General features: G+C 39.5%; 1 protein-coding gene across 3 annotated transcripts in view; it reads right to left on the bottom strand.

Annotated features, from left to right (window-relative positions):
* Positions 1-26,620, bottom strand: part of LOC149199605 (ras-related protein RHN1-like) — a 65,476-nt gene that overhangs the window by 25,789 nt on the left and 13,067 nt on the right. For all 3 annotated transcript variants that reach the window (XM_089402505.1, XM_089402504.1, XM_089402503.1), the window contains one exon: positions 1,046-1,139. In XM_089402505.1, coding sequence (XP_089258631.1) covers positions 1,046-1,139 — 94 coding nt within the window. The remainder of the gene's footprint in view (positions 1-1,045; positions 1,140-26,620) is intronic.

The following is a 26,620-nucleotide window of genomic DNA, read 5'->3' as shown; positions in this document are numbered from 1 at the left end:
GAGAGAGAGAGGGGCTCATTTTATGTGTAGGAGAGAGAGAGAGAAGATGAGTGAATGACTTGTCCAAATGAGGAGGAAGCTCCTTGTATTTATATGCAAACGTTGAGGGTGAATAGACGTGATTGTTGGGCTTCTGAGCCTACATAAGTTTGTTGGCCGACTTTAACGATTTGTCCATAATCAAAATAAATTCATATCTCCATAAATACTTATCGGAAACAGATGATCTTTAGATCAATCCTACACCTCTCAATGAGAGGAATCTAGGAAAAATATCAAAAGCCATAAATAAAGTGATCCACATGGAGTTTGGCCCTAGTTGTCAATTTTAACAAGGGTTCATATAAACTTGTCTCAAACAGCTAGCATAAAGTGCCTCTGACTTGCTTTGTTCCACCATCTTCCTTGGTTTTCTTCTTTACCACCTCCTGGTCATTCTTGGACATCATGGCCATAACAACCATTTCAAGATTGTTCTACACAAAATTTGTTGTAAAAATAGCATAGTTTATTCATGTCTCTAAATTCATCCTCCAGAATATCTGTGCCATTTCTAGGCCTCTTAATATGTACTTGAAGAGAGAACAAATTTGATGCTTAGACCTCTTAACCCACTGAAAACATATATGCAAAGCAGTTCGAACTACTACAATAACAAGACCTAAATGTTAGCGAAATATCATATATTACAATATGTCTTCCTCGTACACTTGTTCTCTTTAAGGATATGATACAATGTCTTGGATTTTTGTTCTTGATCATGTACATGTATGCACAATACTTTGAAACTCTGCTGTTCACCTCTAGCAAATTTCTAAGTACTTAATGATAATCCAACACAATTTAGAAACTTGCTGAATTCCTCTAAAATCCCATCCTCTTTAACTCTGCTATTACTAAAACATGATTATGCTTTGTAACCGTCTTCTAACATAATAGTACAAATAAATCCCTAATTTGTAGTTCTAACTTCTAACATTATTACTCAAAGAAAGAATGAGAGGTAGTTGTTAAACACAGCTCCAGCACATGAAGACAAACTTACCAATGTCATAGAAAAGCTCATTTACATTTTGTGCTGTCTTGGCTGAGGTCTCAATGAAGAACAACCCATTTTCTGTAGCATATGCTTGAGCTTCCTGCAAGAACAATTATGGCCTCAATTCAACCAATTTTAACACATTATAACATTAAACATATGTAAAAGCACAAGTACATACAAATTCACAGTACGATAAGCTCAATACAAAATTTCAGATACTCAAGTCTCTAGATAGTCCTTGCCATAACTATCAGATAAGGTAAACCCTTACCTTCTAGCTTGGATGATGTAACTCACGATTTACATAAAGGGTGAACTGTACATAAATAATAGAGGAATGACACATTGTATTGTCCTAAGGAAGCCCTTGATGGACAACAGACTAAAGAGCTTGATTACAGATCTGGCCAAATCGCCCACTTGTAGATCAACTTTAACATAAAATAGATCATTCAAGATAATTAAATCAGATGTATTATGTGGTGTCAAATTATCTAGAATTCCCACACTTTCAAGAATAGGGTACTTGGATGGTCAGTGCTTAGCAACAGCTTAGCCGTTAGAGATAGGCTCCACTACTCAACCCTAAAAAATGGCTGCTGTGTGATTTATCAGAACGTAGAGATGGTTAAACATGTGTTCTGGGGCTGCAAGGTTGTCAATGCCTTTTGAGAATGGATTGACTGCTGAGTTTGCTACTCTCTTGGCCATCCTTCTCATTGGAAAGTGGTCATTTTTAAGTGAGTATGGATGGTCAGGCAGTTTGGATTAAGTATCTAAAACACTGTCACAATTAAAGGCCTCTCCTTTTATGGAAAAAGCAATGGCGTGCAACTTTTAATGGGGATGCTACCCAGTTTTATTTGGGGAGATCACAACTTTTAGATCAGAGTTGGCAACACACAATTCAGCCAGAATTAGCCTTTTCAGAAAAGATGTAAAGACTCTTCAGATTGAAACCAACAAAGATATGCCAGCTCTCCTTGCATGTGTAGGAAGGGGTAATCTGTATATCACTCTTTGTCTCCATGAAGTATGGTTCTTGATGTATTTCTTGATATATCCCCAAAACTATTGCAGTGATTATCTTCCCTTCTTTAACACATGTAAACATCTTAGGCTTTTGCAAAAGGAATGTTTTTGGTTTAGCCTAAGGCGTTACCTCAAACTGTCATCACCAATGTTCTTACATATTTGGCTAGTTCCATGCTAACAGGTGTCCCACTCGAATCCCCCCAGATGAAGTGCACTAGTCTATGCCAACAGGTATATAAAGAATGTCATCCCTTCAGTTTCCCTGAAATGTTTTCCTTGGAAGAAAAGGAATGCTTCAGTAATAAGAAAGTCAACCTACTAAACAAATTAAACAAGACATATATACAAACAAACGAGGAGTGGAACAGCACTTAAAGCTGAGGCAAGAAGGTGTATTCTCACCTGAGCATGGCCACATTTGTTGAAAATAGTAGCGAGAAAACTCTTATTGACTTGTCCCTTAGTCAAGAAAGACCGCAATCAGTCCTTTAGCATGCACGAGTTCAAGGACGAATTCATGGAACAGTTAAATCATGCACAGAATTTAGAGACTGGGTTTTGTTTGTTTCAAAGTGCGAGTTTATATTTGGAAAAGGACGAATGAGAGCCTCAGTGTCTACTTGAGGCAAGAACAAGTTCGACTCAGTTAGCAAATCAATCACAAGTCCGAGTTCTAAAATTAAACTTGCCAGATATAGCATGAGTCGAAAAGCTTAAAAGGATGACGAAGGCACATTATTGTACCATTATTGTTGAGCACGAGTTTGTGTAAGAGGTTGATTGTAGGAAGAGCATGTCAAGGAGGAGCCTGTATGCAGATCAGAACAGAGAATTTCCTTGAGGAAGTGCACTAGGATTTAGGATGAAATTGCTAAATAATAGGGACTTGTCTTGCGCAAGGAGATAGGAGCTAGATCAGGTGTGTTTGAAGCGAATTTCATACTAAGAGTTAGCAGTGAGAACAAGCTTGCTCTCTAGTGAAATAGTGCTACCTTGTAAATAGATCGATTGCTCAATTTTCTGTCAATAAAATTCTACAGCTAGCAGAGGGTTTTCCCAGTTGGGTTCCCTAGAAAAACCATTGTGTTATTGTTATCGTATGACTGCGTTTTTACTTCTGTTCCTATTCTGCTGCAAATTTGAAGTAGAGAAATCCTGTGTCTTGGTGCAACGAAATTAGTTTCAGATTTGTCATTATAGCAGTTGCAGGATTTCAAGGAAATTCTACATGGTATCAGATCAGAGAACAGCGTAAAGACCAGCAGCAAAGGATCAGATTTGTGAAGAGCTGTTCTTTGGACAAGGAGGATGGTGTACCAAGGACTGAGAGCAGATCATTGTTTAAACTTTAGACAGAGCATGGAACTTCTCTTCATGGAAGGCAAGGATCCCAATAGTGTTGGAGGATAATGGGGTGGGAGAGTTTATAAAGAATCAAATCGCGCCACTCAAGATCCCCAACAGTTGGCCCAGCATACTAAGAATGATATCAAGGCAAAGAGGATTATTCTAGAGAGGGTCAAATATCATATCATTCCTTGTGTCTATGAGAAGAAGACACCGTATGAGATATTCAAAGCCATCTTGGATCTTTTTTAGGGTACCAGTGACGTCAGGAAGTTAGCTCTCAAGGAGAAACTAAGGACCATCAGGATGAACAAAGGAGAGCCCATCATCTCGTATCTTTCAAAGTTCACTCAGGTTCGAGATGAGCTAGGTGTGGGCGTCAATGTACTAGAGAGTGACCTTGTGAGCTTTGCCCTACTAGGACTTGATAAATCTTGGTATGGGTTCCAAGATGTTGTCAATGGCCGATATAATTTTCCTGGTTGGGAAAGATTATGGATTGATTGTGTTCAAGAAGAGAGCCAGAGAGGGTCCAGAGATGGTAGATCAGAAAAGACAGACGACAAGGAGAATTTTGCTCTTGCAAGCAAAGCCAAGGGCAAGAAAGAAAAAGGGAAGGTCGAGTCCAGTCACAAGGGCGAGAAGAAGAAGAAGGATTTGACTAAGATTAAGTGCTTCCATTGTCATGAGTTTGGGTACTATGCTACTAAGTGTCCTAACCAGAAGAAGAGATCCAACAAGGATCATGTGGTTGCATTAGCTAAGGTAGATGGGCTTGCTTCTCAGTTCGAGAAAGATTTCTCATTGATAGCTTGCATGGCAAGCTCAGTAGGGAGTAGCACATGGTATATTGATTCCGAAGCCTCTGCTCAATTCTTCCCTAAGCATTGGAAGAGATTCGTTGATGATACATGCGTCGTTTGGCCCCATGGTCGTGAGAAATTAGATTTGTAACTTTGTTTCTTAACCATCTTAATTCCCAATCTGACTCCATCAAATTCACAATGGAAGTTGAGGTAGATTGCTGCCTGCCTTTCCTTGATATTCTCCTCTGTAGAATGGATGATGGTTCTGTTTCTCACCATGTTTTCCACCAAAAAACCCACACGGAACAATATCTTCATGTCAGTTCTTATCATTTTTCAACGCAAAAATTCGGAGTTCTTAACACACTTGCCGCTTGTGCTCTAAGTATTTCTGATGAGAATCACTTGGAAGAGGAAAACTCTCATCTTCTGAAAGTTTTTGAAAATAATGGCTATAGCAAGCAATGAGGTCTCAAGCTTTTCAAAGACCCTGTAAAGAATCGAGGATTAATCCTGCTCATGATGATCAAATCTCCAATGTGCAACTTCTATTCATCCAAGGAACCACTGATAAGATTGCTCATATTCGTGAAACAAATAGAGTTTCTACTAACTTCAAACCCATTAATACCATTACAAATTCTCTCAGATTTGTTAAAAACCCTGTAAACCCTAAAGACATGAAAGGGGTCTACTCAATCCCTTGTTCTTGTGGGATTCCCTACATTGGGGAAATTGATCGCTCCATTAACCAAATAATTCAAGAGCATGCAGCAGACATTAAGCACAATCATTCTCGTTCCTCAGCTTTAGTTGAACATGCGGAGAAATCTAAACACCATGTCTGCATTGAGGATTCCTGGGTCATTGCTAGGATTGATCACTTCCATCATAAGAAGTTAAAAGAGGCCATTGAGATTGAGAAGCATGCAATTAATCTCAATAGGGACAATGTTGTAAATTAAGTAGGAGTTGGGTTCTTGCTCTCTTCTTGAATGTTCATTTATATATATATATATATATATATATATGTCCATTCTATAATTTATTCTCTAATTGTTTTTTACTCTCTTTATCCTATTAAAATATTCTCTGATATTTTAATATTAAATAATAATATTTAAAACTAATGGAAGAATCATATTAAACTTATTTTTAATAATTAATATACATATATAAATATATAATTCTTATTTTATAATTAAATATTAATTTAATCCATTTTTCTCTCTCATCTCTCCAATTTCTTTCCCTTTTTTTCTTGCTATTTTTATTATCTCTATTATTATTATTCTTAATTTTATTTTTAAAGAGCCAGATAAATAATAATAATAATAATAAATTATTTCAATTCTCCTAATAGCTATTTTCTAACTGCTAACTCTGGAACCGGATGCATCTTTGTTATTTAAACATTTGGATAGATTGATTTTTTCACCTTTGTCTTGAGGATGAACCACATTAGATGGTTCAAAACTTCGACCAAAACTTAATGATGTGATTAATCTGAAAGACAATCTCATAAACAGGGAGTATTTCAGCCAGATGAAGGAGAAGGGCGTGCAATTTCGGATTGAGCTAGGGGATGATGGCAAGTACACATCTAGGGGAGTTGGTATTGTTAGCTTTGAGAGGGATCCGAGAGCCCTCTTCATCTCAATGATGTCCTCTATGTTCCAGGCTTGAAGAAGAACCTTGTTTCAATAGCTACCCTTGATGGCAAGAGATACGATGTCATCTTCAGCAGAGGTAAGGCATACCTCAAGCACTTAGCTTCTGAAGATTCTTTAGTAGATCGCCACAGGATTACCAACATGCAGTTTTGATCAGCATGATGTGTGCAAGGGGTGCACACTTGGCAAGTATACCAAGATTTCTTTTCAGGGTCGAGACAGCAGAGCCAAAGGGATTTTGGAGCCGGTGCATTCAGATGTATGTCAGCCCTTCTCATCTCCCTCTCTTATAAGACACAAGTATTATGTTACTTTCATTGATGATTATTCTTAGAAAACTTGGATATTTTTTATGAAGAAGCAGGATGAGGCCTTAACAAAGTTCATGGAGTTTACGGCCTTGGCAGAAAGCTAGACCAAGAAGAAAATAAAGGTAGTGAGGAGTGACAATGGTGGAGAATATGTCTCTAATGCCTTCCAAGGATTTTCCTGCAAAGGAGGGCATTAGGAGAGAGTTGATAGCACCCCATAACCCACAATAGAATGGGGTGGTTGAGAGGAAGAACCACAGTATTGTTGGAGTGACCAAGGCCATGTTGCATGATCAGGGACTGCCTATGTTCTTGTGGGAAAAGGCATGCAACACTATAGTATTTCTGCAAAATAGAAGTCCACACAGGGTTCTTGAATGAGTTACATCAAAGGAGGCTTTCACAGGAAAAAAAGCCTGGTGTTTCACACTCTCATATCTTTGGCACAAATGTTATTGTCGTGTGCCCAAACATAGTAGGAAGAAGTTGGAGCCCACAGTAGAAAAAGATATTTCATGGGATACAATGAGAAAGCACAGGGATACAAGGTGTATCTACTAGGACTCAAGAAGACAGTTCTCAAGCAAGATGTGAGGTTTGAGGAGTCCAGAGCTCTGAGGGAGTCCTTAGAGAGAGAGATCGGGTTGCAATACCTGAGATGGAGGAGCCTCAGCCAAGATCACAAATTGAGTCTCAACTAGGTGGCAAGAGGGTCGCACAGCAGAATGTCGAGCAAGATGATGAGGAGAAAAGACCAGGGTAAGCGCAGGAAGCTACTTAGTTAGAGACACCTATCACAAGGAGGAAGAGAACCAAGTGGGTTGATAGATTGATTCAAGAGGCCTAGGAGCAAGTTGAAGCTCCTAGCACCATGTTCAGGCAAAGAAAGCAGCCACAAAGGTACACAGGATATATATGGCACTGATGACAGAGATGGTGGACATTAAGCCTTCTATTTATAAGGAGGAAGCTTCTCAATAGGTTTGGGAGGAAGCTATGGTGGAGGAATATTCCTCCATCATGAAGAACGATGTCTAGGAGATTGTGCCACAACCTGAGGGCAAATCCGTAATTGGCTCATGTTGGGTGTACAAGGTGAAGCATGGAGCAAATAGGAGTGTGAAGTACAAGGCCAAGTTTGTGGCCAAGGGCTTCTCACAGATTGTGGGCATAGACTATGATGAGGCCTTTGCCCCAATAGAACAGTATTCATCCATCAAGACTATTCTGGCACTTGCAGCACAGATGGGGTGGAAGATTAATCAAATGGACGTGAAGACAACATTCGTCAATGAAGTGGTTGAGGAGGAGATTTATATGGAGCAACCAAAGGGGTTTGAGCAGTTCAGCAAAGAAACACATGTGTGCGAGCTTAAGAGAGTTCTTTGTGCGCTCAAGCAGGCTCCAAAAGCACACATGTGTGCGGGCTTAAGAGAGTTCTTTATGCGCTCAAGCAGGCTCCCAGAGCATGGTACACTCGTATTGATAGCTACCTTCGAGAATTGGGCTTCACTAGGAGTGAGGTGGATACCAACCTATACTACATCATGGTTGGAGGGCTTCCGCTCATTCTAGTACCCTATGTTGACACCCTTATATTGACTGGAGTCAATAGCTTGATCCAGGATTGCAAGGAGGACCTTACAAGGGAGTTTGAGATGAATGATTTGGGGCTTATGCACTATTTCCTTACCTTCGAGGTTTGGCAAGGTGATGGTGAGATCTTTGTGGTATAGGGGGAGTACACTACCAAGATTTTTCGGAGATTTCATATGCAAAATTGCAGGCCCTGGCCACACCTCTAGTCACAAACTGGAGGAAGGTGGGCGCTAGTAGAGTAAAGCGAGTGGATGCAATAATATACAAGAAACTCATTGGTTCGTTGATGTACTTGATCAACACATGGCATGTTATTTGTTTTGTAGTCAACCAACTGAGTCAGTTCATGATGGAACCGACTAGAGTTCATTAGGTTGCCGCGAAGCATGTTTTGAGGTATCTCATAGGAACAACAGATTATGGATTATGGTAAAGGCATGTTGTTGAAGTGAGGCTTGAGGGCTTCACAAATGCAAATTGGGCAGAGAGCCCCACAAACAGGAAGAGTACTTCAGGTGGCGTCTTCAGCATTGGGTCAATAGTTGTTCCTTGGTATAGTAGGAAGCAAGGATCAGTAGCACTCAATTCAGGAGAGGCAAAGAACATGGCTGCCAGTTTGGCCGCATGTGAGACTATTTGGATGACAAAGTTGCTTGTGGGACCTTTTAGATAGGGGATGGAGCCTATTGTGATACATTGTGATAATCAGAGTAACATTAAGCTCTCTAAGAACCCATTGTTTCATGATCACTCCAAGCATATCGAGGTCAGGTATCACCATCTCATAGATTGTGTGCCGAAATGGATTATGAAGCTATTGTACATTCCAACAGAGGAGCGGACAGCAAATATCTTTGACCAAGGCATTGGCAAGAAGCAGTTTTGTTCATTTCAAAGATAAGTTGGGAGTTGTACAAAATCCCTTCCTTGCTAAGAGGGAGTGTTGAAAATAGTAGTGAGAAAGGTCTTCTTGACTTGTGCCTTAGTCAAGAAAGACCTTGACCAGTCCTTCTTTAGCATGCACGAGTTCATGGAGCAGTTAACTCATGTGCAGAATTTGGAGACTCAGTTTTGTTTGTTTCCAAGTGTGAGTTTATATTTGGAAAAGAATGAGTGAGAGCCTCAGTGTCTAATTGAGGCAAGGATGAGTTAGAAGAGTCAGTTTGACTCAGTTAATAAATCAATCACAAGTCCGAGTTCTGAAATTTAACTTGCCAGATATAGCATGAGTCGAAAAGCTTAAGAGGAGGACGAAGGCACATCATTGTACCATTATTGTTGAGCATGAGTTTGAGAGCTGGTTGTAGGAAGAGCGTATCAAGGAGGAGCCTGTACACAGATCAAAACAGAGAAATTCCTTGAGGAAGTGCACTAGGATTTAGAAAGAAATTCCTAAACAATAGGGACCTGTCCTGCGCAAGGGAGTAGGAGCTAGATCAGGTGTGTTTGCAGGGAACTTCATGCTAAGTGTTACCAGTGAGAACAAGCTTGTTCTCTAGTAAAATAGTGTTGCCTTGTAAAGAGATTGATTTTTCGATTTTCTGTTAATAAAATTATACAACTAGCAGAGTGTTTTTCCAGTTGGGTTCCCTAGAAAATCCATTGCATTATTGTTATCGTGTGCCTGTGTTTTTACTTCTGTTTCTATTCCACTGAAAATTTAAAGTAGAGAAATCCTGTGTCTTGGTGTAACGAAATTAGCTTAAGATTTGTCATCATAGCAGTTGCAGGATTTCAAAGAAATTCTGTAACGTTGTGATTCAAAATATCTCAATGCATATCAACCCAAAAATTTACAAAAGTATTGAAATAATATGTAGAAAAATTTTCCTTTATGAGCAATATAGTGGGTGTCATTTCATAAACGTCTCCAACAGAGGTGGGCAATGTTACCATAGGAACTTTCCAGTAAAGCTTCAATGAAGCAGCACACCTATTACAATTGAAGTCTAGAAAGTCTAATAATTTTCCTAGTATGATGAGAGCCAATATGATTTTGGAATCGCTGTGATAGTTGGCCTTAAGAGTTGACTGAACTATAACACTGGTATTCTCAACAGACACTATTACCTTGCAAGATTTTCTAAACAAGGCATGGGGTATGTGCATGCGTATTTAGAGGGTGTCAGGTCAGTAAGTGTGGAGCATTGGTATATCACCCTTAGTTCAGGGATATGTCCACCCCTTACAAGCCAACATGCTTTGGCAAGGGGACTGTTGTAAAGCAGTTGAGCTTGGCCATTATATCGAGCCACACGTCACCATTGATAAGTTGAAGGGCATCACACCCCTTGATAAGCAGTAAATGCTTGAAAACTTAAAATTGGGTCTGGTACACTTCATATTGTATATACTATGAAGTTCCACATTGATGGAGCTTGTTGTTGATAAACTTGGAGCCTTTTGGACGGATTGGGTGTGCACACTCTTTCTTCGCTTGTAAGATGCTAATTCTTGGTTGAGTTGGTGTTTTGGGTTGGAGAGAACTCACTTCTCCTTGTTGGGTGATCATGCTTGATGATTTATGGTTGGTCCTCTCACATTTGCATGCCTTTGATTGATGGATTACCCTCTTGGAACAGATTTGATGGTTATGCCACTTCATCATGGTGTTATCTTAATATAACTGTTCAATGTTCATCTGAAGAGTGATACACATTATTCATGTATGATGGTTGTAGCCCCTCCAAGGGGTTAGATGTTGTTGATGTGAGGTAGTTGCATCATATTCTTCATGGAACATTTTGGTGACTAAGTATGATGGTGATTTGTTATCGACATCAGTAGGAAGGGGTATTCTACATGATCCCCTTTTATTGAGTGTCTGATGGGGCTATACTGGATGTTTGATGGAATCAGCACTTTCTCATGTCACTGTCCTATGGTGTTGACATGCTGTAGTTACACATGTTTCTTTAGTATGATGTTCCTAGGCGATTTAACATTGTCACTCGACATCACCTAGGGGTGTTGCATGGGTTGACGATGTTAGTATTTTAGAAGGGGGGTGCTACATGGGCTTTCTATGGTGGGTCTATTTTCTTCTTTGATGATATATTGTTGAGGTATTAGTCCTTTGGTAGTGGTGTGCCCTAGGTTCAAGCATAGGTAGAGCTTTTATTTTGTTGTTATATTGATATCATGGTGAGGTTTTGCTAGGGATAACAACTTTTATTTACAAGGTATAACACTTTGATGGATCACACTAGTGGCGCACATGTTCATGTTGATTTAATCATTCAATGACTATTTGGAGGTGGACTATGGTTATATTCAAGCATAATCCTTTGTGCAAACATGTGGAGGTTGATTTAAACATTCAATGGTTAATTTAATCATTTTTATCTCGGCGAAGGCTAATCATTTGAGCATCCTACCTCAATGGTTTGCTTTCACGCATGATTAAGGTTATTTGGGAGTGATTTGGGATCTTAATGGAGTGTTCTCCTCTTTTGCATAGAATTCATGGCATATGGAGGCTTTTATGTTTGTGTTACTTTTCATATGTTGTTAATTATTATAAAAATCCTTGTAGCATGTTATGAAGGCCTTGTGATGGGGTATCTAACATTTTATTTAACGTGAGGATATAATCCCTCTTATGTCTTTTGTTGTTCTTTTATGCTTGCATCTAACAAGCTAAGTTGTTGCTAGAGTAATATGGCACCATCATCATAACAATGTTTAGGAGTAGCACACCTAGCTAAAGTGGCTAGTAATATAGGTCACATGTATTTTGTGACCAATTAGGTTTATGTTAATTGTTAGAAATGGTAATTAGGGAAGATTAGGTAGACCAACAACGTAGATCAAAAATTAAAAATTAGGTAGACTGAAGCATAAAAATTGATAGCTTGTAGTCATTAAATTTTATTTAGTTATTACATAACTGTAATGTTCCACCGTAGTGCATGACAATGAGCACCTACGTAATATATTCATCTGGGCAAATAATTATTTGTTGATCCATTCGTATGAAACGACGCAGGCAGCCACCTACGTTGTTGACCCATCGGACGGGACGCGATGATTGACGCCTACGCCGTTGACCCTTCGACTGGACACGATGATTGGCGGTTGTGCTATTGATTGTGTATCTGTTGGACAGCGAATCTCAGACAGCGTTCCGTTGCGGCTCTCAGACAATGTTCCACAGCGGCTATCAGACAGCCTTCCACCCGAGACACAATGATTGACGCCTACGTCGTTGACCCTTCGACCGGGACACGATGATTGACGGTTGCGCTATTTATTGTGTCTTTGTTGGACAGCGGCTCTAAGACAGCGTTCCGCTGCGGCTCTCAGACAATGTTCCACAGCAGCTATCAGACAGCCTTCCACCGCAATCACTGAGTATGTGCATACCTATAGATTGTTTACACAGCGGAACGGATTTAGGAGTGAGGTGAGGACGCAGTGGAATGGACAGCGAGTTGGACAGCATGATGATGTAGTGGTCTCCAATTTGTTATGCGGCAATGAATGTTTTACAGCGGATGGCAGGTTTGATGGTTGGGGCCGAGTTGTTGGAGTTGTCGGGGGTGCACGACATGGACGCAGTTCAGCAGATGTAGCCGAATGTCGGAAATGTTTGCGACAACAGGCCGAAGTTTCATGATTACATGCGATTGGGTGTTGAACAGTGATCGGGGTTTTGACAGCAAGGGACAGGAACGATTTGGACACAAGGTACCTATCATTGAAATCCAATAAAGATGAGTTGGCAGGTCTGGTTAGAAGATTGGAAGATAGTCGACGCGTTGTGGAATCGTTTGATCTCTGCATACATGAGCCAACGGTGTCTGTCTGGTTTCTTATTTTTCCCTCAGAATTGCCTTGCCCCACCATAGGAGGCTGCTTCTCTATGCCCTCACATTTCAAGCACTTGGAGCATTCCTTGGCACACTCAATGTATAAGACAACATAATCTTGGGAGTCATCATAAATTGATTTTGAAAACATTTCCATAGGTCCAAATCTGGAATCCACGTTGCCATATCTTTCATTGGTTGAGATTTCTACTAGGCTTGGTTCCAATCTTCCTATGACTAGCTGAAGCTCAACACTAGAACTCAATATGCTCCAATTATTCCAGCCATTTGGCTCAATTAGGCTTCTAGAAAATGCATTAGCATGATGTTGGAAAGGCACTTGAGAGAACTGATAATTAAGGTTAGTTTGAGTTAGTTCCAACAATCTAGAATTAACGATTGCTTTTTTTTTAGAAGACATATGAAGTAAAATCATCCCCAACATGGTCCAAATACATGAGTTGTTGTCTTGAAGATGCCAAATAGGAATTCGTATAGAATGCTCTCTGCTTTAGCAACTCCAGTCTACCATCATAATCTACTGAATTTACTTTCCACCCACAAGGTTGTGCAAATCCAAACAAGGTATGAATTCCATTAACAATTGATACACTTTGTTGATTACCAACAAAATTAGAATCAGAAATTGCACGACCAGAACAACTAGTCCCTATTGAACGTAATTTTCTTAGCTGTATCAAACAAGCACTGCTGTAATTATGGCTTGGGTTCTTCTTTTTGGCTTGATCACTTCTACTGTTACAAAAGGACCCTTTAGACCGCCCTTTTACTTTAGCTGGATTTTCCAAATTCAAGAACAATTTTGCTCCCCTAAAACTTTTGAATCCTTTTGAACTTTGCCACTAGTAGTTATGGGCAATGAACCCCATAATGCTCGTGTTCTAGCCAAGTCATCTCCCAACTTGAGAGGATGCCAACCATTTAAATAGTTCAATTATTCCATTGTCTAAATCCTTCAGTTCAGTACTTTGTTCCATTTGAGACCTTACAACATTCTCATCATTTTTATCATGGTTTTCTTCCTCCTCTTTCCCATAATCCACTTTTTCCTCTTCATCATCAGCAATGTCTTCTTCATTGTTATGACGTTCAGTACTTTCTTCCATTTGAGACCTTACAACATTCTCATCATTTTTATCATGGTTTTCTTCCTCCTCTTTCCCATAATCCACTTTTTCCTCTTCATCATCAGCAATGTCTTCTTCATTGTTATGACGTTCAGTACTTTCTTCCATTTGAGACCTTACAACATTCTCATCATTTTTATCATGGTTTTCTTCCTCCTCTTTCCCATAATTCACTTTTTCCTCTTCATCATCACCAATGTCTTCTTCATTGTTATGACATTGTACGTCTTCTTTCTTCTCAAGATCAACTTCCTCTGAATTTTCAACATCATAATCTTCTTGATCTATATCAACTACATCAGAATTATTATCTAGATCATTTTCCTTTCGACATGCTTTAACTTCTGCACATGAGTTTTCTAAACGCTGAAATGCTTCTTGAATTTTACTAAACTGCTCAATGCCTTTACGATGTGAACATAATGGCACATTGTGTTGCGAACAACGTTCAAAGATCCACATGATTATATTATGTGCCATGGCTCTGATACCGCTGAAGCATAAAAATTGATAGCTTGTAGACTTGAATGTAAAAATACAAGAGATATTTATTAATAATAATTTATTATATATATAAAAATGTACAAGTGATGATTGTTTTACAATGAGAACCCGCATTTATATACCTAAGCAGGTGACCTTTTGTGAATGGGCATGTCTTTTAGACATGCCTTTTCACTTAACTTAATGACTATTTAACCTAATTAATATTTAATTATTTAATATTTATATTTATTTTATTTCATTACTTGTTATGAATTATATTCATAACATAGACCAATTACATTGATCACAAATAAAAGGATGTACTTGAATTGTATCAATGACTCCTCTATTAATGAATATTAGGGTTCCTAATTAATCTCTATAGTGTATCATTTCTTTTATGACATTGTATTAGAGAAGTGATATTAATCTTTGAATCTGTGCCTGAAGTCCGAGGAGGCAAGGAGTCTGTGTAGTTCGTAGTAGAAAAAAAGTCCGAAGCATATCCAAAAATATGGCAAGATAGAAATTTAATGTCTTAATAGAGTGAAACATTAAAATGTTTAAATTTTTATGGAGTTAACAAAAGTTAGTTTATGGAGGGTTTGAACTTTGAAAGTGCACTTAATATCCACAAGAACTATAGAAAAAGAAAGAGAATGGGGTTGCTATGTAACAAAATGACAACTGGACTAAACAAAGAGAATCGACCAACCCAAATGACAAAGAAACAAGAGAACCTACAACACACAGACACAAGCATGCCCAACCTGGCATACAGACAGACAAATGCAGACAACCCAACAACACAAATCAGAATCACCTATCTTGTGCAGGCAACGAAACCCTAATGTTAAACATGAAGAGAAAACATATAAAATCTCAGACGTGGTTGCTCCATACCCTCCCATAACCCCAACATTCTTTGACACAAAGTGCTAAAAAAAATTGCAGAAACCATTCTAATACACTAAATGCTAAAATATATAGGAGAAGCCATTCTCAAGGTGAGTCAGGCAACCTTGAGTACAGCAGAAGCCAAGGGGAAGTAACGAAGATGTGCATAATTGAATAAAGGAATGCTTACAAGGTTGAATATCAGATCTGGTGCAGAAAAGCACCATACACCACCAAAAGACACACTGATTTTTTGCCCTAAAGAAATAAACATGCAGAGATGTCACATGGAGGCTGGATGTAATTTTTATTTTCTGAAAAAAATTTCAGTAATGTAAAGGGCAAAACTAGACAGGAAATTGTTTCATTATTTTTATTTCTGAAATTGGAGATGTTGACCACACATTGTCAACTGTCCAAGAAGGCAGAGTTCAAAGAATTGGAGAAAAAATTTCAAAGATCAAAGACAGCCATCATTCATACATTGTAAACCCAATTTCTGCAAAGTTTATTGTAAATGATATTAGTATGACCATTTAAGTATGTAACAACACCTAAGTAAGCCTCTGATTTTGGCAAAGGATTTCATCCTAGGAAGTTTTTTACCCTCCCCATATTATGTGTGTTTGTAAACATGTCTAATTGACAGAGTTTTTCTTCTAGCTTAAACCCTAAAGCTAGGGTGGAATTCATTGACAAGGTCTTAGGTGAGTCCTACTGTTTTATTGAATTTATTGTAAAAGTGCGTTTAGGAATAATTTTAGTGCATGGTCCCTCGCAATTAGAAACCATGGCTAAATTATTTTATTATAAGCACACTTGGTTGCATACTAGATCATATTGTGTTGCAAAATTAGGTAATGTCTTGAGGGTCTGGTCTAAATGTGTATTTCCCCTTCTAAGGGTTGAATTAATTGTAATATTTTGATATAAAAATATTTTAGTGCATAGTCCCTCACAATCAAAAAACATGGGTAAAGTATTTGAGGGTGGAAAAAATTGTTAATACCCACTAGAGTCAATTAATTAATTTTCTTAACTAAATTAAATAAAAATACTAAGCCTAAAAATTAATTAATTGAGTCAAAAAATAATTTTAAAGAAATTAATTTCTCTCCAAGTGGAAAATAATCAAAAATTCGTGGGTCAAAAAGAAGTCAAATTTTGGAGAGTCCTCCACCAAGGGAAAAATGGATATTTTAAGAAAATTTGAGCCTTTAGACCTTGGTGGTTAAGTCAAAGTCAATTTTTTGAGGAAATTAATCCAAAATATTAATTTTTGGATTAATAAAAAATGGTTTTTAAGATAAATTCGAATTTTTCCTCAAAAATAAAAATTTGACGGTGGAGATTAAAAGATGATCAAGTTATTTTCAACAATCGAGATTATTTTGACGAGGATCAAGCCAACTAGTCGTTATTTTCCACTTGAAGGGGTTTTCTCTATATAAAGAAGCTATTGAGCTTATATTTCCCATCTTTCGATGAGGTGATTATGTAACATTTGTACTAAGTTGTTGCTTTGTTAGGAACCATTTTTTATCATAATAGAAAGACTTTGGGGTTCAATTCATGATGTTTTTCTATCTGTTCATCTATGGTATGTGTTAGCTATGTGTTTATCCTATATTGTGCTAAATATTTTTTAACTGTTATTTCATTTGTCAGTGATAAGAACATTCTATTGGTACGAGTTATCTTAGGTGATCTGATTCACTATATGATCTAACAGTCTATCTTGAGAAGAGTCGACCTTGTTTGGGCTCTAAGATTTCATTGTGGTGAATTATTTTGTAGAACGGTTTTGGTTGGTCTATCTTTTGAAATCATTCATTCATAAAATTTATTCAAAAAAAATCTTCTCCAGATTTTATTTGATCTTGGGCTAAAAAGATTTAATTTGATAATGAGAGCAAATAATTTTATTTTGTAAATATTGTACATTTGTAAATATTTGTAAAATTATTTCTAACCCTTGTTTTATTTTGTAGCACTTGGGATTTTGGGGGTTTTTGAATTTTTTGTATATATTTGGGGTTTTTGGGAAATTCTTTCATTCATTTTGCAAGTGGATCTTCAAGCCTCAAAGGAAATCGATTTTTTTGTGGAAGATCTAACCCTAAGGCTAGGGTTTGATGGATTTCACTCCTCCAAGTGAGACGTCTAGCCTAATTGAGCATTTTCGTTGGGGTTTTGAGGTTGATCTAGGTCTAGGAAGGCAAGATCTAGCTTCTAGCCTTCCTCCAATCTCAGCATCCAATGCAGAATGAAAGATGTTGGCCCTAAGGAAGCAAATTTTGGCATTTTGCGGTAATTTTTTTGTGATTGCAGAATTCTAAAAAAAAAGTAAGGCCTCTAAGGCCTACACGTCCCCTCTTCCAGCCTAGTCGTAGTCTCTCCTCCCTTTACGTCAGCCTCTATTCATTGTTTGGGTGAGCCGCAAGGCATTTGTGGCCTTTTTCCTAAGGTCGCATACCCTTAAGGGCCCTAGCCCCTAGCTGCAACCCCTTGTGGGGCCTCTCTACCCCTTCCACAGCCCTTAAAGGGTTGTTCCCTCAAGTCGCAGGACATTTTTGGCCTTGCTGTGAGCCCTAGAGGACCTCTAACCCTCTCAGCCCCCCCTCTTTGGCCTCTTTTCCTTGGACAACAACACTATTGGGCTTGTCTCCCCTAGTCGTTGCCTCCTCTAGCCTTTCTAGCCTCATCGTTGGCTTTCTACTAGCCCTAGCCTCTTCCTCTTGCCCTCATTCAGTCATTCTTCAGTGATTGAGTTGGTTTGCATTAGTATATTATCTCTAACAATTTGTCTTGCAGCGATTTTGGAGCTAATGTTGTGGTTGCAGGTGAACAATTTCATTGGAAGCCAAGCTACTCATCTACAAGGCCATTAGGCCTCTTGGTTTGCTCCCTAATCCCTCATTGTCATCACTGTTTTCATCTTGAATTCTGAAGCATTTTATGACAGCAGTGTATTCAGGGCATAAACACATTCAAAATAAGCCTAAATTCACTAATCATTAACTTAAGCCTTTAAACACTAGATCTGATAATGTTTGCTACAATCATCTAAAATCACCTACAACAATGATAATCAACTTGCAATCATATTTTGTCATTGGTTGGGCTTGCACTTCTTGGCATATTTTGTCATTTCTTGAAGGTTGCCATATAAATCTGTCTGCTATAGACATAACAGTAGTGCCAAAATTTGTTAATAGTCATTTAATTTCATTTGGCATCCTTGTGCATCTTGAATACGTGTTTTCTAGTGAAATTGGGTGTCTTTCTTGCTTCTGCAATAATTATCTCTTGGCTGCCATCTCTTGCATCTCATTGCATTCTTGCACTCAAGCATATCACTATTTGCATTCTTATTAACAAACATAAGCGCTCTTATTGCTCTAAAGAATCATATTGTGGATTAATGCTCTCTTTCTCTCATTGATAGCTAGTATTATTGTGATAATTTTTCTAAAGGAATATTTCTAGTTTGCCATTGCTATCATTGGTTAATGGACAAGTGAATATGTTGCTCTTCATCGTTATCGTAAGCACTCCCTGTGGATTCACTAACTTGTTGCAAGTAAGCTTCACAACTAAAGTTTATAATCTTGCAAACCTAATTCACTCTTCAAAGCACTTGTCTAATCATAATTCTGAGAAGAGAAATTTTGAGTAATCTAATTGTGCTCATAAGGAATTCAATCTTTCTCTTTTGTGTTTTAAAAACCGGTCGGCTTGAACCGGAAACCAATCAAACCAGCCGATTCATTGGCCGATCGGATCAAACTGGTACAAAAACCAGGTTTATGCCTCCTCTTCATCCAAAATTCACAAAAATCGGTCCTAACCGACCGATTTAAGACGAAACCGACCGGTTTATGGTCAAACCAGCCAGTTCAATACTAAACTAGTCAGTTCACTGCCAAGGTCGGGGCAGACCCACACAGTGCAGTTTAGGAAGGTTCCAAGGTGTTTTGGAGGGAAAATAAGGTTGTTTCCCTCCAAAAACACCCTCTCCAAGCCTTTAAAAGGTGCTTACTCGTCCCATTTGTGTCACATCTCATTTGGAGTTTTTGTGAGTTTGATTGGGAGCTTGGAGAGTGTTGAGTTTTTGTTAAAATTGGCAACTAGGACCAAACTCCATGTGGTCCATCTTATTTATGGCCGCTGATATTTTCTTGGATCCCTCTCATCGACAGATGTAGGATTGATCTAAAGATCATCCGATTCCGATAAGTATTCATGGAGTTATGAGTTTATTTGTGTTATGGGACAATTCGTCAAGGTCTACCAGCGACCAAATAACCCCCACATGTGCTCAACATTTTAGTATAAAAGGAAATGACTTGAGAGTCATTTTACACACACTTCTCTCTTGATTTCTCTCCACTTGTCTTGGGTTTTAGTGTGAGAGAAATCTAGGAGGAAGAAACCCTAGACATTGGAGGAAAGGAGGCTGCCCTAGCCGCAGTAAAGAAGACAAACCAGCGAAGTTATGGTAGGGATCTACGTTGACCTAAAGGAGCTCATGGAATAAGTTTAATGCAACTATCGAGGAGGCCTTAACAAGCCCTAGCCACAATTCTAAAGCAGCCCTAACATTGTCCTAAATTTCCCCTAACCGCAGGTCTATTCAAGCCCTAGACACAAGTCTATTGAAGTGTCTTGGGTGCAAGAAAGGGCAGTGTATGATGCTACAAGAAGAGGCCAAGGCAGCGAGGGAGTTAAGGTCTAGTTCAAGGCTAACCGAGCTAATGTTAGAGGACCGAGGAGCTGAGCTTGGAGGCCGAGTTGAAGAAGGGTGAACGCGAGATTGTTTGGGGCAGCGAAAAGGTAATGGAAGTCTGTTTTGAGTGGGTTGTAGGTGACAGCGTGGGACCACTTCAAAACAAGGACAGCGTGAAGAGGTTTTGGGTCACATTTGTGCCCAGAACAATAGCACGTATGTGGAGGACTCTTCCTTAGTAGGGCCACAGAGATTAAGAATCGTTTTGGTGGATGGTTAAGGGTTGTTGCAGCATGACTAGATGCCCTAACCAGTCACAGTATAAACAACAATGAAAGCATACAATTGGGACAGCAGTTATGGCATGGCACAATTGATGGGACAACAACAATACAATTGGGACAGCAATACGAAAAGAAAGATGCATGGGCAGCGTGTTACAATGACAGCATCATAGCAGCAATGTTACAATGATGGCATGGGACAACAATGTAACAATGGGACAGCAGCAAAGGCATGCTTACAATGAAACAGCAGTATGGTAAGCCAAGTGCAGTAAGCACATGGTGGCAAGCATGGTGCAGCAAGCACATGGGACAGTATGGCAAACATGGTGCAGCAATGGCACATGATGCAGTATAGCGATGGGTCCAGAAATGATTGATGAAGCATGATGAGACACAACTTAGTGATGATGGGTGCAACATGGTGCAGCACAGTGAGGTGCAGCACAATGATAGGTGAAGGAGTCACCTTGAAAAATCAGTGGTAGCAGCATGTCTTCAATTGAGTTCAGCTATCTCATGTATCATCTTCTTAGAGATGATCTATGCTCTTATTTGGATAAGTCAAATTGTTGACTTATGTTGCAAATGTACTCTCTCTCTACTGAACTATTGAAGAACATATAAGAGGAATTGATCAAGGGTTTCCCCACATTGGGGTTTGTCCCTGGCTAGCGCCACATCTTGTGTCCTCTTGTCTTGCTTGTCTTTTGTGATCTATGTTTATGTTCTAGCTGCAATTTAATTTAAAAGTTGATGTGATTGCTAATTTGGAAAACGTATTGAGCTAACTATGAAAATTGAAATAAATTGCTTTAAGCATAGAACATACCTAAAATTAACATGGTATCGAAGCTGAGGTGAAGACAAAGCCCAAGCAAGAGTGAAAGAGAAATCACCGAAGACATTTGGGAAAGGACAAAAGGCTCAATGGGTTCCTCATCCCTCTTCAAATTCACCAAGGGTGAAGTCGAAGCAGAGAATATTATCAGAATGGTGCAACAGAAGCTCCTGATGGCCTACAGATCACTTCAATAAGAAGTCTAGATCTAAAGGTGGAAGGAAAGACAAATGCCTTACTTACAATAAGTTCAGCCATTATGCGAAGGAGTGTCCAAATAGTAGGGACACCTTACTTGATGAAAATGAAAATCATTCCAGGGACATCTTCAATGATCGAAGGAATGACAAGTAATGCAGGTCATCAAGGAAATAGTCGGCTCTTCAAAGAAAGCAAGGAACCCCAGGTATGAAGAATCAAATATTGTTTCTGATAAGATCAACAAGTGTTATCTTGTATTGGCCCTCTCCTTCAGACTCTTTGGGAATCTGAATTATTGACTGTAGTGCTTCAAGGCCCTTCATCGGATAGAAGGGTGCTCTCTCTAAATTTGGTAGAGATGGAAACAATTGTGGGATTACACTTGGAGTCGATGTCACGTATCCCGGAAAGGGTGTAGGGAATGTTACCCCTCAATTGAATGAGGGTAATTCGATTCATTTATGAGAATCTCTTTATGTACCTGATCGCAAGAACCTAGTGTCCATTTCGGAAATGTTAGTCAAAGGTTTTAGGGTGGCATTCATCGATGGAAAGGTACGTGTTTGAAAGTAGAATTTTCAAAAATGCTTTTACTCATGGGTTCAGGGTTGGCAATTTGTATCAAGTTGCAAGAAGTCCATTGGGAACCATGTCAGCTGACATCAATGTTGCAGTTATCATTATCGGGATATTATCGACAAGGGAAAAAATCGGAAAAAAATCGTAAAAATCGGGAAATAATCGGGAAAAATTTGTAAAATACAATAATATTCACTTTTTTCCAATTTTTTTAATATCTAAAGCATCTACAACATAAAATAAATACATTGACACACAAATATGATAAAAGAACTAATATATAAGATGTGTAATATCATTTCTAGTGCTACATCACACATAACAGTGAATCATGTCCTGAATAGTAAGTCCTAACTCCTTAGTCCCAACTCAGCCTCAAAATATCAACAAAAAATATAATAATGTATCTCATATCATGAGCCATAATGTCATATACAATGAAATGAACCAAATAACTTGAGTCTGATTTCCTCTGCCCCTCTTGTGAGAAAATGCAATAGCTTTCCCTTTCCCTCTAGATGTAGACGCCGATGGAGTTGGCAGCGGACTCTGCTGTGCTCTAGAAGCTGAAGAACTGGAGCTATAGGAGGTAGACCACGTCCTCTACTGGTGACAAGGGTAGCCTGGGTAGGTTGTGTCACCTCCTCCTCCTGTTGCTCATCCTCCTCATCAAAAAATCGGATAAAGAAAAGAAAAGAAAAGAAAAAATTCCAAGAGTCCTCGCAAAAAATCGCGATTTTTTGGAAAAAAAACAAAAAATAACGTAAAAATCAAGCAATAATATTGCCAAACTCAAAAAATCGCGATTTTCCGATATTATTGCGATAATATCACAATTTTTGCAACACTGGTTGACACATCTCATCTATAGCACCGAAGATCTACTTTATGGGGCCCTACCCGATGTGAGTCAAATGGTGACAGGGATGCCTGAATTCAAAAGGAGCATGAAGGTACATGTTTGAGATGAACTGAAGGAAAATCTTACAAGGGGACCATTCCCCTCATGTAGCAGGTCCATAGGTTTGGAACAACCCGAGGAGTTTGAGATTCATGATCAGGAATCTCATGAATGCAGGTGGAAGAAAGCCCTCAATGGCTTGAAGCAAAACACCCCAGGTGTAGTATGAGAGGATTGATAGTTGTCTAATGAAGTTGAGATTCACTAGGAGTGAAGTCGATCCAAACCATTGCTTGAAGGTTGTGGATAATAGACCTCTCATACCGGCACCTTCTGAGGACGACCTCTTTCTGACAGGGGCAGACCCTCTCAGTTACAAAAGTAAGAGGGATTTGGATTCTGGATTTAGAATGATGAACTACAAGCCCGTGACTACCTCGATGGAGCTTAATTTTCAGAAGTTATGTGGTATGGATACCGGACCTGATTTGTGAAATGCCTCTGAGTTTCACAAACTCATACTAGCATTGATGTTCTTGGTGAACTCCCGTCCGGATATATGTTTTGCAGTTAGCATGGTGAGCTCATAAGTGGTTGAGCCTCACTAAATTGGTGCCAAGAATCTTCTCAAATGTCTTCGGGACACAATCTCTCATGGATTGAGATACACTGCCGGAAATATGAAGCTGCATGATTATTCGAATGTTGACTGGGCAAGCAGTGTGGAGGATCTCAAGAGCACTTCTGAGTGCTTATTCTTTTTGGGTTCTGCTCGATATCCTAAATGAGCAAGAAGCAGAAGACGGTTGCTTTGAGCATCGTTGAGACCAAATACATAGCTACGAGTATGACCTTGTGAGAAGTTGCCTAGTTGCGAACGCTCTTCAGTGAGTTGCTTATACACATGATGGATACCACCGTAATCTTCTGTGTCAACCAGGGGGGCATTCGATTGTTGAGGAATCAAGTATTCTATGGTTGCTCCAGCATATAGACATTAGATACTACCTTATCTGGGATATGGTACATCGATGAGCGAGGAGGCTCCATCGCATTGAAACTAATGTACAAGTCGCAAACATTCTGCCGAAGCCCGGAGGAAAGGTCAAATTTTTGACTTTCCTGAACGACTTGGAGTCATTGAGAGACCCTCTTATGAGGGTCCTGCATGATGCATGCACTGAGCTCTGGGAGCTCCAGGGGCTTGGGGTACTTCTTGGAGCAACAAGCGACCATAGGGAGACTCACCCTCCCTAATGGTGCACTATGTACAAGGTGAATGGCTCAGCCTTCCCTTGTGATACACCATGACGACTTAGGGACTGGATGAGTGGTTCCCCTGTCGAGGCATCCTACCCATGCAATCTGGGACTCATGGGAAATACCTCTCATCTCGCCAATAAGCAGGGAAATGGGGTTAGGGACCATAGTAGTACTATCGATGGACGCATCGTTGTATCTACCATACTCCCTATGCTAGGATGACCTTCATTGATCTGGGATCAATGAAACTGATCTAAGATCAGTGTGAGTGGTTCGAGACATTCTCTTTTCTTATTGATCAGGGATTAATTGGAACTGACTTTGGGTCCGCAGAGAATGGTATGAGACATTCTCGGTCAATTCTTCTTCTTCATGGTTCAGCAGAGCAGTGCAGGGCACTGACGGCAGAGATAATACCGATGTTTAGATGGATTAGCAGATGGATTTCTCCCTCGTTGAGAGGGAGTGTTAAAATTGGCAACTAGGGCCAAACTCCATGTGGGCCATCTTATTTATGGCAGCTAATATTTTTCTTAGATCCCTCTCATCGAGAGGTGTAGGATTGATCTAAAGATCATCTGATTCCAATAAGTACTCATGGAGTTATGAATTTATTTGTGTTATGGGACAATTCGTCAACGTCGGCCAACAACCAAATAACCCCCACATGTGCTCAACATTTTAGTATAAAAGGAGATGACCTGAAAGTCAATTTACACACACTTCTCTCTTGATTTCTCTCCACTTGTCTTGGGTTTTAATGTGAGAGAAATCTAGGAGGAAGAAGCCCTAGACGTTGGAGGAAAGGAGGTTGCCCTAGCCGCAGCAAAGAAGACAGGGCATCAAAGCTATGGAAGGGATCTATGTTGACCTAAACGAGCCCATGGAAGAATTTTACGCAGCTATGGAAGAGGCCTTAACAAGCCCTAGACGCAAGTATATTGAAGTGTCTTGGGTGCAAGAAAGGGCAGCGTATGATGCTACAAGAAGAGGCCAAGGCAGCGAGGGAGTTAAGGTCTAGTTCAAGTCCACCCGAGCTACTGTTAGAGGACCCAAGAGCTGAGCTTGGAGGCCGAGTTGAAGAAGGGTGAACGCAACACTGTTTGGGGCAACGAAAAGGTAAGGGAACTCTGTTTTGAGTGGGTTGTAGGTGACAGCGTGGGACCACTTCAAAACAGGGACAGTGTGAAGAGGTTTTGGGTCAGATTTGTGCCCAGAACAATAGCACATATGTGGAGGACCTTGGTGGATGGTTAAGGGTTGTTGCAACATGACAAGATGCCATGACCAGTCACAGTGTAACCAGCAATGAAAGCATACAATTGGGACAACAGTTATGGCATGGCGCAATTGATGGGACAGCAGCAATACAATTGGGACAGCAGCTCTGTCATGGCACAATTGGATAGCAGTTGTGATGGGACAGTAGCAATTGCCAATTGGCATAGCGGTACGGTAAGAACGATGCGTGGGCAGCATGTTACAATGACAACATCATAGCAGCAATGTTACAATGATGGCATAGGACAGCAATGTAACAATGGGACAACAGAAAAGGCATGCTTACAATGAAACAATAGTATGGTAAGCCAGGTGTAATAAGCACATGGTGGCAAGCATGGTGCAGCAAGCACATGGGACAGTAAAGCAAACATGGCGCAACAATGGCACATGATGGTACATAATGCAGTACAACGATGGGTCCAGTAATGATTGATGAAGCATGATGAGATGCAGCATAGTGATGATGGGTGCAGCATGGTGCAGCACGGTGAAGTGCAGCAATGATAACGAGGTGCAGCACAATGATAGGTGAAGGAGTCACCTTGAAGAATCAATTGAAGCAGCATGTCTTCAACTGAGTTTAGCTATCTCATGTATCATCTTCTTAGAGATAATCTATGCTCTTATTTGGATAAGTCAAATTGTTGACTTCTATTACAAATGTACTATCTCTCTCCCTGTTGAACTATTGAAGAACATATAAGAAGAATTGATCAAGGGTTTCCCCACATTGGGGTTTGTCCCTGGCTAGCGCCACATCTTGTGTCCTCTTGTCTTGGCTTGTCTTCTGTGATCTATGTTTATTTTCTATCTTCAATTTACTTTAAATGTTGATGTGATTGCTAATCTGGAAAAGATATTGAGCTAACTATGAAAATTGAAATAAATTGCTCTAAGTATAAAACATACCTAAAATTAACAGTTTTTTGCTCGAGTAGTGGAACAGCGGAGAGTCTGAGCTAAGTAGTAGTCATCAAGCCTCCAAAAGCCAACGATACTGCATGGGCTCATTGTAATGTGATTGATGGCAAAATGATCTGCAAATATTGCCAAAAATCTATTGCAGGAGGGGGTATTAACAGGTTCAAGCAACACATGGCTGGGACAAGAGACCATGTAAAGCCATGTGGAGCACCAAATGAATTAATAAGGCATATTAGGGCAAGATACCTTCAAAATTTTGAGACAAGTCACTGAACCAATAGAGAAGTTTGTTAATCAAGCAGTTGCAAAGTTCGAGGGTCGAGACTCAACCAACTGAGTTTGATCATGATGAGAAGTTTCAAGTGATAATTTTGATCACTAATATGATAATATCATATATGTAGATTTGTAGCAAGTCAGCGGCCCCGAAGTTTGTAGGCTTTGTTTTTGAACTCTAAA

This window comes from Pinus tabuliformis, chromosome 2_1 (genome assembly GCF_031772625.1).
Source record: "Pinus tabuliformis cultivar Carrire ecotype Pingquan chromosome 2_1, CPIR1, whole genome shotgun sequence".
In the NCBI taxonomy this organism is placed as follows: Eukaryota; Viridiplantae; Streptophyta; class Pinopsida; order Pinales; family Pinaceae; genus Pinus; species Pinus tabuliformis.
This window is presented reverse-complemented; position numbering and strand designations above follow the sequence as displayed.